Raw genomic sequence first — 15,705 nt, forward strand, 5'->3', positions numbered from 1 at the left:
TCGGGACAGGTGGCCCTGGAGTGCAGTTGTCCTGTTCCCACTGGAAACCCAGGCTCTAGCCATGTCTGACTTGGGAACATGGTCCCTTCTTAGCTCAGAGTTTCCCGCTCCACCCTCGGGTGGCCCCGTCCTGAAGGCTGAGCTTTCTCAGGGGCCCCTCCCACTCTCCACCCCGCTCTCCAGTCACTGGCACTGAGGAGTTGGGGGCTGGAGCCTTGGGGAGAGCTCCAGGACGTGATGGCTCTCTGGCTGCTCCCTGTCTCCCTGTAGCTGCCCTCTGCGGCCCTCGCTGCTCTCACACAGGACGCTCAGTGTGAGCGCCGTTGGGGTTTGGCCTGGCTCCTGTGTTCGGGCGTGGTTAACAGTAGCTGTGCGGTAGCTCAGGGTCACGGGACTGCTGTCGGGTGAGGGATTCGGCTGCGGTTCTGGTGCTGAGGGTTGTGTGTACAGCCCATCCCTGCACAGGGAGAGGCAGGCACACCGTCCCCAGTGCGTGGAGCACAGAAAGGCCCTGAGCTGGGAGACTCTTCCGGGAAGAATCCACCGGTCACAGACCAGCATTGAGGTCACATCCTGCTTGGCCTTGAGCCGGTGATGCTTGTGACCGTCCAGTAGCTGGTTGGTGTCCCCCACCTCGTGCCAGGCTGTGAGGGACCAGTCCCTCCTGTGTGTTGAAGGAGACCTTCTGTAGTGTCCATGGCTCCACGCGAATTAAGACTGTCCTTTGCACCAGCTGCCGGTGGGACAGACAGTCACGTGTCTCCAGTGCTGCTGACCAGGCTCGTAATAAGGGGTGATCAGACGGTTATATTTGCCTTGAAGTAACTTGATTTCAACTTTGATTTTTCAGGAGAACATTAAGTTGGATAAAAAAGGGGGGCGATAATGCACCACGGCAGCGGCCCTCCGAATGTCCAGCACCAGCTGCAGCGGTCCCGGGCCTTCCCCAGCAGCGAAGAAGAGCAGCAGGCCCACCCCAACCCACCCCCATCCCCCGCCACGCCTTTTGCACCCTCGGCCAGCCCATCCGCGCCCCAGTCGCCCGGGTACCAGGTTCAGCAGCTCATGAGCAGGAGCCCCGTGGCCGGGCCGAACGTGAACCTCGCCCTGCAGACCGTGGGGCCGGTGGTGGCAGGAAACCCCCCACTCACGCTGGCCCCACTGCCACTCCCCAGCCCCACCTCTCCGGGCTTCCAGTTCAGTGCCCAGCCGAGGCGCTTTGAGCACGGATCGCCGTCCTACATCCAGGTCACCTCACCACTGTCCCAGCAGGTGCAGACCCAGAGCCCCACCCAGCCCAGCCCTGGGCCGGGGCCAGGCTTGCAGAATGTGCGGGCAGGCGCCCCCGGGCCTGGCCTGGGCCTGTGCAGCAGCAGCCCCACCGGGGGCTTCGTGGATGCCAGTGTGCTGGTGAGGCAGATCAGCTTGAGCCCGTCCACGGGCGGGCACTTCGTGTTCCAGGAGGGCTCGGGCCTCGCCCAGATGGCCCAGGGAGCCCCAGTCCCGCTGCAGCATACAGGGACTCCCATTGCGATGCGAGAACGGAGACTGTCCCAGCCCCACGGGCAGCCCGGCGGGACCGTGCACCACCTGGGACCCCAGAGCCCCGCGGCTTCGGGTGGAGCCGGCCTGCCGCCCTTGGCCAGCCCCGGCCACATCACCACCGCCAGCCTGCCGCCCCAGATCAGCAGCATCATCCAGGGGCAGCTGGTCCAGCAGCAGCAACAGCAGGTGCTGCAGGGGCCACCGCTGACCCGGCCTCTGCTGCCCGGGGTTGGGGGGGCTTCGGCGTTTGGGATGACCTCCCCACCGCCCCCCAGCAGTCCTTCCAGAACCTCGGTGCCCCCAGGCCTCTCCAGCCTTCCCCTCTCGTGCTCGGGGAGCAGGAAGACACCCAAGAAGCTGGAGGAGATCCCCCCAGCCTCCCCAGAGCTGGCCCAGATGCGGAAGCAATGCCTGGATTCTCACCTCCGGGAGATGGAGGCTTTGAGGGAGGCCTTCAAGGAGTACCTGATTGAGCTGTTCTTCCTGCAACACCTGCAAGGGAACATGATGGATTTCCTGGCTTTCAAGAAGAAGCACTATGCCCCGTTACAAGCTTATCTCAGGCAGAACGACCTGGACCTGGAGGAGGAAGAGGAGGAGGAAGAGGAGGAGGAAGAAAAGTCTGAGGTTATCAATGATGAGGTGAGAAACAGCAGTTTAATAGTTAGAGGACTGCGCTGCGCAGGTGTGAGTCTAGGCAGCGGTGAACACAAGAGACCCTGTGAGCCCGGGGGGCTCCTCAGACGAGGTTTCATAAGGATTTGACCCAGGAGTAACATGGAAGGTGGATTTGGCTGTTTTCTTCGCAGGAGGGAAGAGCTGCCCTGATAGTTGGGGGGCAGGGGCAGACCAGGTGCCTTCATTGAGAGCAGAGACTCCGCTCCGGATGGAGAGCTGACCTGTGGGCTGCAGCCTGTGCCCCTGGCCTGTGGGGGTGCACACCTTGGGCTGGTTTCCCAGTTTCCACATTTTACTGAAATAGGTCCCCCCATTGAATCATCACGAATGTGGATTTTAAAAAAGGGGCTTAAATATAAATAAATGTAAATATTGATATGGTATTTTCATGATTAAAATAGTTATTATGGCAAAAACCAATTTTTAGATGTAGTCTTAGCTTTGAGATCATATTTTAAATTCACTTTTATAAATACCTATGAATGATATTTAAGATGGCATCTTTTTTTAAACTGAAAATTTTGGGTGCCTGGAATGGGTGCTTAATAAATGCCCGAATTGAGATTTGATACCATTGTGATTCCAACCCATTTATCTGCACTTCCTGAAAACTAATCACAGCAGCGAGCGTGAGGTGGCTGTCGTGCACTGTACGTGTGCCTTTGTGTTGTGTAGTGTACGATATGTGGGTGCAGCTGACTTTGTTCTAGGAGACGGCTGAAATCCCTGAGTCTTTGTCACTCTTCTGCAAAGAAATCGGCCTTTGGTGAGCAAAACTGGTCTCTTTGCTCAGTCGTCCTCATCGACATGTATGGGCGTGTATCTGTGGCTTTGCCATTTTGTGTTTTCTTTAACACCCTTTCCAGGACGGACCATTTTTATTTTCCAAATGGTTACCTGGTTATTTTGAGGACTTCACCTCTGAAATAGTGAAATTCCGTTATCTTTATGTCTGTACACCAGTGTTGTCTGTAGGGTCAGTGCCCTTATCTGTGCTTATGACAAGAAAGTCCCTTTTTATAACTTCCTGTTGAACTAGACCTCTCCATCCTGACCCCACGTGGTGGCTGATGGAGTGGCCGCTGTGCAGGCTGCCTGAGGTGGTCGGGCTTTGCTATTGGACTGCCTGCCGGCCCCACTTCTAGAATGTGCAGTTGTGCAACTAAGGAGATTGCACCTGTGACTCAAATGGGAGTTCCTGCAAGATTTGCAGCTGAGTTAGGTTGCTATGTTATACATCTGTCATAAATTAGTTTGTTGTCCTTTTGCAGAATTTGATGCAAAAACATTCCATTTTTAAACAGCAAACATCAGTGAGCTGTCAGCAGTAAAATTCTAACAAAATTTTGAGCAGTCTTAAAAATCATGTTGCCTTTTTTTCTCAAAATATTTCCTCTCAGGTAAAGGTTGTGACAGGAAAGGATGGGCAGACTGGTACTCCCGTTGCTATAGCAACCCAGCTTCCGCCAAATGTTTCTGCTGCTTTTTCATCCCAGCAGCAACCATTTCAGGTACTTGTCAATGGTTCTCAAATGTAGCCTCATCCCAAACTTTCCCTTCATCCAGGTATTTTAACCTTCAATTACTATTTGCTCTTAGCATTTTTTCCAGAGCCCATTCCTTATTTTAAAAAATACAGAAGTCTTCCTGCATATGGAACTCTAAAGTTAAGTTGCATGAGTGAACGCCAGTCCAGAGCTAATGCACTGTTTTGTGTTGACTGTGCTGCAGCCGTAGCGTAGCGTGCATGTCCTCTAACCCTCAGCCTGTCCGTGTGCCAGGACCCTCGTGTGCTCTGTCCCCTGTGGGCTCTCTCTGTGTCTTCTCTCTGTATTTCTGAGAACAGTGCAAAACAAACAAGAAAAGAAAGATTTAAGCAGATGATAACTTGATATTTTCTCAGCTGGAAGAAACTGAGGTGAAAGCTCCGAAATTAGGGCCGCAGGCTTCTAAATGGGTGTTAGTGAATGCAAACTGATTATTTACAATTTTTGGAAATTAAGTTACTCAGTGTTCCAGTGACAGTGCTGAGGATCTAAAAGTATAGGTCTGATTCTAGTAGTTTTGGAATGGATTGTGCTGGGTTCTGAAAGCAGTTTCATCTTTGTGATGATAAGTTTTAAATTTTTAAAATAATTTTATTTCTCAGCTACAGTTGACATATAATATTATATTACTTTCGGGTGTATAACAGTGATTAGACCCTTGTGTAACCTACAAAGAGATCAACCATACATCTAATACCCATCTGGTACACCCAACATAGTTATTTTAATATTTTACTTTTAATTTTGATATAATTTCAAACATAGGTCGAAGTTGCTGTAACAGTACAAAGAGCCCCCCCGATAGTCCTCACCCAAATTCACCAGTGGTTACCTGTTTGCCCCGTTTGCATTCCTTTCATTCTCTCTCTCATATTTGCACACACATCTCCCCCTGAGCTAATTGACAGGAAGTTGCAGACAACCCCTCATGCCCTTTCACCCCTACATACGTCCGCACGTCCTGGGTGAGTGTTCGCTGGCCTGGCCTTCAGATCGCATGTTGCGGGGACGCTGTACGGTGGCGAGGCCGCAGCTCAGGCAGCTGTCTCCTCTCCGGATGATGTCGCCTGGTGTTTCCCTCGGTCTGGGACCTTCGGTCTTCCTTGCTCTGGGCCGGCCCCTCGGTCTCGGGACCTGGGCATTTTTGAGAAGGGGAGCCATTTATTTTGTAGTGTGCCCTTCGATGTGGGCTTGTCGGATGTTTCTTGTGTCTGACGCGGGTCATGCGGTTCTGAGGGGATACCACAGAAGTGACGACGTGTGCAGCTCAGTGTGCCACATGAGAAAGCCATGCTGTCACCTGTCCTTCACTGGCCCTGAGGCTTTCCTAGTGGAAGGTTATGCTTTTCTTCGGGTGAATGATAAGGAATTTGGGGAAGATAGTTCAAGACCATATCAATATCTAGGATCTCATTAAACGTTCGACCACTAATTCTAGCATCTGTTGCATCTACTGATGAGTCCTGCCAGACTCAGTTGTCACCTTACAGATTGCAGAATGGACTTTCTAATTCCATTATTCCTTTGACGTTTGTTAGTTGGCATTCTGCTGTAATGACAAACTTTCTTTTCAGTTGATGTATTTTACATGTGGATTCTTTCGTCAGTGGGTTATAACATGTCACTAACGATTTATTTATTTGTCCATTTGCACTTATTAACTCAGGAGAATTGACCCTTTTTGGTCTGTAGTTCCATGAGTTTTGACAAACACAGGAAGCTGTGTAATGACCGTTCCAGTCAAGAACAGGAATTGTGTCATCCCCCAGAGTGCTCCCGCCCCCAGAGTGTCTCTGTGGTCGCGCCTCGCCCTACCTTACCTTGTCTGCACCACTGTGATTTTGCCTTTTCCAGATGAGGTGTCAGTGGAGTCATACTGGCTGCTTGCGGTCGGCACGGCACACTGGAGAGTCGCCCACATGGTTGCGTGTTTCTGTTGCGCTGAGTGATAAACTTAGGGGTAAAGTTGCGGTGAATGTCCACAGACTGTTGTTCATGTGAACATAGGCCTTCATGTGGGTAAATCTCTAGGGGACAGATTGCTGGGTTGTCTGGTAAGTGTGTGGATGTTCAACTCCATAACAGACTGCTACCTTTTCCACAGCGGTGGTACCATTCCTCACCCCAGGTGGCAACTTGGTTCTTTTTTAAAATCTTTCTCTTTTTTTGATATCTACACAACATCCTACCAGGGTTTTGACTGAGATTACATTGAGTTCGTTGATCAGTTTGTTGAGAAGTAATGTCTAGACAATATTGCATCTTCCAGTTCAGGAATATGGTACATCTCTCCATGTACTGTGGCCTTCTTTGTTTTCTTTCTTCAGTGTTTTGTAGTGTTCAGCATCCCAATTCCATGTGTGTTTTGTTGTATTTATACCCCAGTATTCCTGTTTCTCTGTGGAATTGTAACCGGTAGTTATATCTTTAAAATGTTGTTGTTCATTGCAAGTACAGAGTGTCTCAAAAAAATGTGTACACACTTGAACAGCTGATAGCTCAAGTTTGGGAGTTAAATGTATTTTAATAAACGCGGCCTTTGTCATTATTCAAAGTGTGTGTATACGTTTTTTTGGTTTTTTGGGGGGGACATTCTATATATAAGAATACAGTTTATTATTTGAACCTGTATTCTGCAACTTTGCTAAACTCATTCATTTTAGGAGCTTTTTTGGTGGATTCTGTAATATATTCAACAGAGAGAATCATGTCTGCAAAGAAAGCAGGACTTACTTTTTCTTTTCCTATCTATGTGTTTACTTCTTTTTCTTGCCTTATTGCATTGGCAAAACCAGAATAGGAGTGGTGAGAACAGACATTCTTCCCTTCCCAGTCTTAGCAGGAAAGCATTTAGTCTTTCACCGTTGGGTCTGATGTTAGCTGTAGATGTTGTAGGTGTCCTTTATCAGGTTAAGGAAATTCCTCTAATTATACTATTTATCATGAATGGATGTTGAATTTTGTCAAATGCAATTTCTGCATCTATTCACATGACCTTGTGATGTTTTCTTCTTTGGTCTATAAATATGGTGAATTATGGGTATTGAGGTATAGTTTGTAAGTAGGGAGTGGACACATTAGGTGTGACAAGTGCCCGTTAACCCACATGCCTTTCAAGATGTCCACTTACGTCACATCCCCTTGTGCCCCCCGCCCGGCATCTGCTGCTCAGGCCCTCCACTGCTCTTGATGCCCAAATCATCTGTAATTTGGCCATTGGGAGCCCCTCTCCACGCTGGCTCGCGCGCACTTCTGACGCCCCTCCTCTGAGACGCGCTCGGAGCACTTCTCCGGTGAGCACTTCCTTTCTGGTCCAAGATGCTGAGGCTTGTTGGGCACATTCTCTCTGCAGCCCAGGACTGGCATTGCTCGATGGAGCCTCCTTCCTGTGGGTGGAGAAAACTCATTTGAACCCAGTGCTTAGGTGCTTCTTGTGCGTTTGGTACAGTTGAAGATAAGATTTGTTCAATTGGAGACTCTCAGATGCCTCCTGGGCACCGTGACTGCGAGTGCATAGAGGAGTGTGTGGACGCTCTGGCAGGTGCTTGCATTGGAACAGCGGGGCAGTGCACGCAAGGAGGGCCTGCAGGCTGGTGAAGATGATGTGCGGTCTTCACAGCGACTCACTGTCACACTCACCAGTTGCCGGAAACGACATTGGACGGAATCTGATGTGATGAGTGGGACTCCCACCACTTCTGATGGGAGCGAGCGTGGAGGAGGTGAGCGTGGGCAAACCCTTTGACCAGCAGAAGCGCTAAGGTTACTCTCACGTGTGTGCACCAGAAAGCCTTGTCTATAAAAGCCCCAAGCTGGAAAGCATGGAAATGCCCACCACCACCAGCAGCGCAGACCGGCGATCATGCACCCTCGACAGAGGAATGCTTACATATAGCCCAGTCAACAGAGGGAGTCGTCAGTCACAGCACGGGTGCTGCGAGGGCTGGTGCCTGGGGCAGAGGAAGGGCTTCCAGGAGAAGACAGGTGCAGGCTTTCTTCAGGGAAAGCTCACTAGGAAGCAGAACCAGCAGACGCTGTGGCGCTAGCACTGCAGGTGAGGGCACCGCAGGCGGGAAGCGTCCCGATCAGGCAGCAGCGCCTGCCTGGGTGGTCAAGGGCTCCCTCCCGCTCCGCATCTCCAAGGCACAGCAGCAGGTTGTTTCTTAAGCCTGACGACTCCATGGGTGGTCCCTGTAATACTGTTTTCAACTATGTATAAGGTTTTCCACTTTCCTCCTCAACATTTTACTATGAAAAATGTTGAACAGAGAGAAAAGTTTGAGTCTTCAATCAATCTCCACATTCCACCATTTAAATTCTGATGAACTTTACTATGCTTTAAAAATTGCATACATATGTTCATTTCTTTTGTATTTAGGATATCCTATATAATAAAAGCCTAATATGCTAAGTGGTCAACCGGTTGGCCATTCAACCAATCAAAGCATAATATGCTAATGATATGCTAAGGCCCCTCAACTGCTCGCTGTGATGGGCACTGACCACCAGGGGGCAGACGCCCTGACTGGTAGGTTAGCTTGCTGCTGGGGTCTGGCCAGTTAGGACTGAGCAAGATGGGCCGGACACGCCCTGGAGCCCTCCCATGGTCCCTCCCCGCCCCGATTGATCGTGCACCGCTGGGGTCCCTCAGCTTGGTCTGTGCCCTCTCGCAACCCAGGACCCTCGGGGGATGTCGGAGAGCCAGCTTCGGCCCCACCCTGCAGGCCAGGCCGAGGGACCCCGCTGGTGCACGAATTCATGCACTGGGCCTCTAGTATCATAATAAAAAATATTTACGACACTAAAAGGAAAACCAAGAAATCTCCCTTTGGCTGGTAGGTTTCTCAGGCAAACAGTAGTGGATCTCACAGGAAATGGGAAAAGGGGAGTCTCAGAAAAGAGTTGAAATGAGAAACATCCTTTGTTTTCTTTGGAAGAAATCTCAGCATGAGTTTCTTATTTACAACCAGTTGTAGGTGTTTTATGTTGACCAATGTGCATGGATTAATGAAGCTAGAAATAAATGTAAAGTTCCCTGTATTTCATCTGTATTGATTTCTGTCTGCTCCCATAGAAATTTGAGGCATATTGTTGAGTGCAGAGGTGTTGTATACATGCACACATGTTCGTTTATGAAAAGAATCATTCTAAACAGAGACTATCAGTGATGTTCCTGTTAGAGAAAATGAATAATTATCCATAATTCCATCATCCTAACAGATTTTTTATATTATCTTACATATATACCAGTCAACACAGTGTGTTTACACTTTATTTTATTTAACAAATATTCTCTATATTTTATTTATTTTTTTAAAAAATCGTTCTTTTTTTAACTATATTTTTTTTTATTGATTTCAGAGAGGAAGGGAGCAAGAGAGGGAGAAACATCAATGATGAGAATCATTGATTGGCTGCTGCTTACACTCGAGCCCACAATCAGGCATGTGTCCTGACCAGGAATTGAACCGTGACCTCCTGGTTCATAAGTCGATGTTCAACCACTGAGCCACACCAGCTGAGCCAGTTTGTATTTTAAAGTCAGCAGTATCATTCCCGATAAAATAATCATGAAGGTAGTGTAAGAAACTAAAGATAGCCCAGCCGGCGTGGCTCACTGGTTGAGCGTCAGCCTATGAACCAGGAGGTCATACTTCGATTCCTGGTCAGGGCACGTGCCTGGTTGTGGGCTTGATCCCCAGCGTGGGGCGTGCAGGAGGCAGCCGATCCATGATTCTCTCTCATCATTGATGTTTCTCTCTCTCTCCCTTTCCCTTTCTCTCTGAAATCAATACAAATATATATTTTTAAGAAGAAACTAAAGATAGTATTAAAAGCTAAAGGTCATCCTGAAACCAGGAGTTGGTGGCAGGGCACGAGTCGGGAGAGAGGCTGGCCCTCCCCCCAGCGTGTCTGCCGAGAAGTTGTCATTTTCATCCGTTTTCACAGGGATCTCGTCCTCGAGCACCATTTTGTTGAAAAGACTTCCTATTCCTTCTGGTTGCTCCCCGCCTGCAGGAAGTGATGTGATGGGCAGTCACCGTGGGCCCCCTGCTGGGCTCCCCACTCAGTTCTGTCCATCTGTCCATCACCCTTGAGCAGCACTGCACTGTCCTGGTGACCGAAGCCCCCAGCGCGTCTCAGGTCCAGGCCTCTGGTCCTCTCTCGGGACTGTTTCAGTTCACTGACCCCCCCGCCCCCCCCCCCGACTCTGCTACCCAGCCTTCCAGTGTGTTTTTTTATTTCAGATATTTTAGTTTTCAGTTTTAGAATCTCATTTGGTTTTCTGTTTGAATAGTTCCTTTCTTCTGTCCTTCATGTTGACATATTTCCTTTATGTCCTGGGTGCCGTTATTAAAGCCACGGGCAGATCCTCGCTGTCCAGTTCCAGCACGTGGGCCCGCTGTTCGCTGCCCATCGGTGGTTTTGAGTGTGGCTCGTGCCTTCTTGTTTCTTTGTGTTTTGGAGCCGTTGTGACTTGGATTTCGAAGGCGGTGGCTGGCAGGTCGCAGCGCGCCGGAGGAGTGTGGGCTGCTTTTCTCCCACAGGTAGCCACGGTGATTGAACTGGAGCCGGGCACTCCGTCTCCCGAGCGTTGGCGCCTGGAACCTTAGTGGGAGCGTGGCATTTGTGTCTGCGTGGTCAGGAGGCAGCGGAGCTGATGGAGAGGGCCTGCCTCTCCTTGTCCAGCCTGGTCCTGTGGCCAGTCCCCGTCCTCACTGCTGGCTTCCTGCCCTGCCCCAGTCATCTGCAGGCAGCGCCGCATGGCACAGACAGGCCCTCATGCAGTGCCGTGGCACCAGAACCACTCCGGCCCTTTCCCTACGTCCTGCAGGTCCCAGGCCCCTCCCCGAGGCTGTCCCCTGGTCCCCATGTTACACTTCTTCCGGAGTTTGTGTGTGTTTGGAGTCCTTTTGGTCCAGTATGACGCACTTGACACCGAGCATTTCTCACTTTCTTCTATTAAAAATAACAACAACCCTCCTGATAAGTAATACATGTTCGTTGTGAAACATTTGGAAAATTTAGAAAGGTGCACACACACACACAGATGGTAAATTAATTTCCTGTAATTCTGTCCCCAGAGATAACCACTGTTCATATCACCTGATTTTCAAATCATTCTTTTCTTCTGCCTTCTCTCTCCCTCCCACCCTCTCCTCCCCCATCTTCCTTAAATGTAACCGGGTGCTTACTCTCCCTTTAGTCACTCGGAGCTGTCCTCATGGGAGCTAGTGGCCTGCAGCCTGGCTGGAACCGGCCGTGTCATGTCCACTCCGCGGGCCGCGTGGGTCAGCAACCCCTCATGGAACAGTGACTTGGTTTAGGCACTTGTGACTTCTGCATTTAAAATGCTTCGCTAAGTAGAGTGATCATCATTGAGTCATTAAACAAGATCAGCGATGAGCAGCTCTCAGACATCATCCATAGCGTTTCGCATCCCTGCATGTCGAGGTGCAGAGTGGAAGGTGCAGGCGCCAGACTGCGCTCTGCCTTGGCCAGCGGCTGTCATTCAGACACTCACAGTGACCTCTGTTTCACACACTACATAGATCACGGAGGGCCCACTGTCCACACACCATTTGAAGACCCAAGTCAATCATACTTATTAATTGGGGTTTTAGTGTCATTTTCCTATAGGAAAACAGTTCCAATCTTCCTTTTCGTTATTCAGCTTGGTTTTGGGGGTAAGTGATGACAGGCAGTGTGACTAGCCAGGGAGGCTAAGCTGGGGTCCACCTCAGACTCCCGCTTCCTGCAGCAGCCCCCCTGCTGCTCCGTGTGTGAACCAGCTCGTGTAGGTTCGCACTGACCTGAAGTTTCATTTAAAACCAGAATGATAGGTCTTTTATAAGTCCTTTTTTTCTTCCAGAGGTAAGTTAGAGCTTTAAATCACTCACAGAAATATACATTGCATATGTATATTTAAATACATTGGGTAGGTAACATTTCTTTCATTAAAAAGAAATAAGGTCAATGCTCGGGTAATGATGATAGTTTTAGTCGTTCTTGTAATGTACTTAAATTACCAAAGTCTGACTCTTCCCTTTTCTTTTCAGCAGCAAGCCCTCGCTGGGACCCTGGTGGCAGGGGCTGGCAGTGCGATAGAGACGGACCCCTTTAAGAGGCAGCAGGCGGGACCCCCGGCAGGTATGTCACTGTCGCGGGCACGACTCAGGTGGCCCCAGGCCCAGCGGCTTCGCAGCGGGACTTACAGCTCAGCGGCCACGTGTTTCTAAATTGTGAACGCTGAAGAGCTTGGTGTTGATTCGTTTCTTTCTACTTTGAAAGTTACTTTTTATTTGGGGCGTATTGACGTGCATGTTCACGGGTACTGAAGGGACAGGCGCTTCAGTCACGCAGGTGTATTTCGTTTTGATTTTCAGGTGCACTTCTGGGCTTTCTAGTCCTCATGCCATGATCGAATGTAAAACCATCTGCTTATCAAGTTGTCATTCATTTTTTCAAACTGAATTTTTTTCTTCGAATTATAAACTTCATACACATTCTGTGTAACATTTTTAAACAGTTCAGGTGTCACTTAAGCCTACCTCTGGTTTCGTACCTCTGGTTTCCTGCCCACTCCCTAGCCACAGAGGTAGCTGCTGTTAACGCTTGTGAATTTCCACAGACGTTCTGTCTGCACACCAGCATTGTGACACCTGTCATTCTGGAGACAATCCGTGTGATCGCATGTACACTGGTGTCTGACATCACATAGGAGGCCGTCTGTCCCATTCAGGGGCTCTGTCGTTTGTGCTGGCTGCCATAGTGTTCCATCGCACAGGCAGTTCCTTCTTCATGCTTCAGACCCTGGTCAGTGTTCATTTGTTAGTACCATCGACATATTGAACACTAGTCTCACATTTTTTCCTACAATCAGTATATCTTTTTTAAAAATATTTTTTTATTACTTTCAGAGAGGGAGGGAGGGAGAGAAAAACATCAGTGATGAGAGAGACTCATTGATTGGTTGCCTCCTGCACCCCCCACTCTGGGGATCAGGCCGGCAACCCGGGCATGTGCCCTGACCGGGAATCGAACCGTGACCTGGTTCATAAGTCGACGCTCAACCACTGAGCCACGCCGGCCAGATGTCAGTATATCTTAAGGGGAAACTCTTAGAATGAAATAGTGGATCAGAGCGACATGCGCTTAAGTGTTGGAGACAGTCAGGTACCCTCCAGAGGGTTGGGTCCCTTTCTAATCCCGTCAACAGCGTCTGGCTCCTTCCCCTGTAGCCTTATGGGTCGTCCCTCTGCGAGCCGTGGCTCTCTGCCCCCTGCTCTGTCTGGTCCCCATACTTGCCATGTCACCTGTAAGAGCTTCTGACTGTCGAGTCAGCCCGCCTGTGCCCATCGTGTGTGCTGCAGATGTTGTCTCTGAGGATGTTGCTTGATCTTTGCTTTTTCGTGATGCTTTTCCTTATATTTGCACGTCTTTAATGAAAAGAAATTATATTTATCAGTCTTTTACGGCTTTTGGATTTTGGTTCATGCATAGAAAGGTCTCCCTGTTTAAATATTATAAAAACACACGTTTTTTCTACTACGTTTGTGGTTTTATGTTTACATCAAACTGCACCTTTTCTGAAAATTATTCTAGAGCAGTCTAAGCGACCTCGACTTGAAGTGGGTCACCAAGGGGTAGTTTTCCAGCACCCAGGGGTGAATACAGGAGTTCCTCTCCAGCAGTTAATGCCGACAGTTCAAGGTAAGACCCAGCGTCAGAGCCAGCTCCTGTAGCTCAGGAGGGCATGCAGAGGCCCACAGCCCGCGCAGACTCAGACACGTGCAGTTGAAGTGGCTCCTGACCTTGGGGTGTTCTGAGCTGTAGTCGCACAGTGTGAAGACCCCGGAGACTAGTTCTTGTCCCTTTAATGAGCCACACGTGTGCTTGTCCTCGAGCTTCTCTCCAGTTTCCACTCCTGTGTTTCCTAGTTGCTGCCGCCTAGGGACCCCTGTGGTGACTCAGTGCTGCCTGCTTGGTGCTGCCTTGCCAGGCCCAGCGCCTCTGTCCTTTCTGTGTCTCATTGAGAACATTAGATCTGACGTGACTCAGATTTCCCGCCAGTTAAGCCTCCCGACTGCGTGGTCGTTCTGCGTGACGGGTCTATGACAAGCCCTGGGAGGTGACATCTGACGCCTGGTCATGCTTTCGAGCTCCAGAGTCAGTGCTGGTGGGTCTTTCCTGTCTTGCAGGAGGGATGCCCCCCGCCCCTCAGGCCGCCCAACTGGCCGGACAGAAGCAAAGCCAGCAGCAGTACGACCCATCCACGGGGCCTCCAGTGCAGAATGCCGCCAGCCTGCACACACCTCCGCCGCCGCTGCCCGGCAGGCTGCCCCCGGCCGGCCTCCCCACTGCGCCCCTGCCACCCACGCTGCAGTACCCGCCACAGCCGTCGATGGGGGAGCCGCCGACACAGCTGCACGTGGCCACAAAGGCCCAGCAGCCCAACCCCCCAGTCCCCGTGCCCCCTGCCAGCCAGCTCCCTGTGCCCCCGCAGGCCACACAGCCGGCCCTGCTCGCCCCAGTGCCCGGGAAGGCGCAGATGCAGGCCCCTCCACCGCTGTCCCAGCCGCAGGTACTCTGACCTCGGGCTCTGAGGGGTGGAGGGGACCAGGCAGGTGTGACAGGAGGTCAGCCAGCCAGCAGCTGAGACATGGTGTGTTTGTAAAATAAGGACTGCTTGTAACCGAGTTGTCACTGTTGAATTAGCAGGAAAAAAATGGTTCTGATTGCTGTGCTCAGAACAGAGAGCTGTGCGAAGGGCCTTGTAGCCACTGTGCCACTTGATGTGCCCAGTAAGGCAGAGGCTGGGGGCAGGCGCCGCGTGCCTGTGGTGGAAGTGAGGCTGGGAGTGGCGAGGCTGCTCCTAACCATCGGCCACGCTCCCCGGCGCCCCCACGCTCTGCCCTCTGCAACAGTGTCCTGGGGTGGTTCTTAACCGGGACCCAGTGACACAATGAAAATGCTAAAGACACAGGAGAGAGGCTGGGAAAGGAAAGGTGTGCAATGGACACGCACAGCTCATAGTGGGTCTTAGGTGACAGGGCTGTAGACGGGGCTTCGTTTGTGTGGTGGTTTGTGTGATCATGGGTTCGTTTGTGTTGCTGTGGGGAGGGACCATGGCGTGCCTTCACCTGTCGCCTCTTTTCTGCCCACCAGATGGTGGCCTCCGCAAGACCACCCACCGACCCCGCCCAGCCCAGTCCTCGGCCGCCGCCCCCCTCCTCCACCTCGTCCATCGCTCCCGGCAGTGGCTCCGGCCCGGGGGCCTCCCCGGTGAACAGACCCTCAGCAGCCAGCAAGTCCCTGTCTCCAGTCACCTCCCGGTCCCCAGGGGCAGCTGTGTCAGCCCCCCCAAAACCACAGAGCCCAGCTCAGAATGCGGCTGCACCCCAAGACGGTTCTCAGGACAAGCTGGCGGAGCAGATGGCACTGGTGAGGGGCTGGTGCCTTCCGTCCTGTGACACGCGGCTGCACTCACGTTGGGAAGCAGCGTTTGTAGCTGCACGCCTGGCATGAGGGCGGTGGGCCGGCTTTGTGGTCAGAGACCCACGATGGAAGCCAGTCATGCGACCCTGTCCTGGGGGAGGGGGACTCGTGTGGTCTTTTCTGTGCTGAAGTCAGTGGTCTGGGCTGCTGTCCTCACAGGCTGTGGATGAGGGGCCGGGACGTGGCGGGTATCGTGAGGGGGGACAGCGCAGGCCCCGGTCGGTGAGGGTTCCGGTGAGGGTCATGGTCAGCCGGTGGTTTCTGCTGTTCAGCAGATGCAGCGGTTGTCTGTTCAACTTCATTTAAAGGAATTAAAAGAAACAAAGCAAAATGGGGTGGGCTCGGATCTAACCCAGTGACGTGTGGCCAGTCTTCCCAGTGGGTCAGTGCAGACGCCGGGCCTCTGGTTTCCTGGTGCAGAGCGTGGGCCTGACAT

The 15,705-nt window shown here is 51.3% G+C and overlaps 1 protein-coding gene across 18 annotated transcripts in view; it reads left to right on the forward strand.

Moving 5' to 3' along the window:
- Window positions 1-15,705, forward strand: part of EP400 (E1A binding protein p400) — a 58,796-nt gene that overhangs the window by 4,386 nt on the left and 38,705 nt on the right. For 8 of the 18 annotated variants that reach the window (XR_009450176.1, XM_059677212.1, XM_059677215.1 and 5 more), the window contains exons 2-7: window positions 851-2,187; window positions 3,624-3,734; window positions 11,831-11,921; window positions 13,377-13,484; window positions 13,973-14,355; window positions 14,940-15,215. Coding sequence is in view for 17 of the 18 variants with exons in the window: in XM_059677212.1 (XP_059533195.1) it covers window positions 886-2,187; window positions 3,624-3,734; window positions 11,831-11,921; window positions 13,377-13,484; window positions 13,973-14,355; window positions 14,940-15,215 (2,271 nt within the window). In the remaining variant the exon portion in view is untranslated. The remainder of the gene's footprint in view (window positions 1-850; window positions 2,188-3,623; window positions 3,735-11,830; window positions 11,922-13,376; window positions 13,485-13,972; window positions 14,356-14,939; window positions 15,216-15,705) is intronic. The other 10 variants (XM_059677220.1, XM_059677229.1, XM_059677230.1 and 7 more) reach the window with 7 other exon arrangements.

This window comes from Myotis daubentonii, chromosome 19 (assembly GCF_963259705.1).
Source record: "Myotis daubentonii chromosome 19, mMyoDau2.1, whole genome shotgun sequence".
Lineage (NCBI taxonomy): Eukaryota > Metazoa > Chordata > Mammalia > Chiroptera > Vespertilionidae > Myotis > Myotis daubentonii.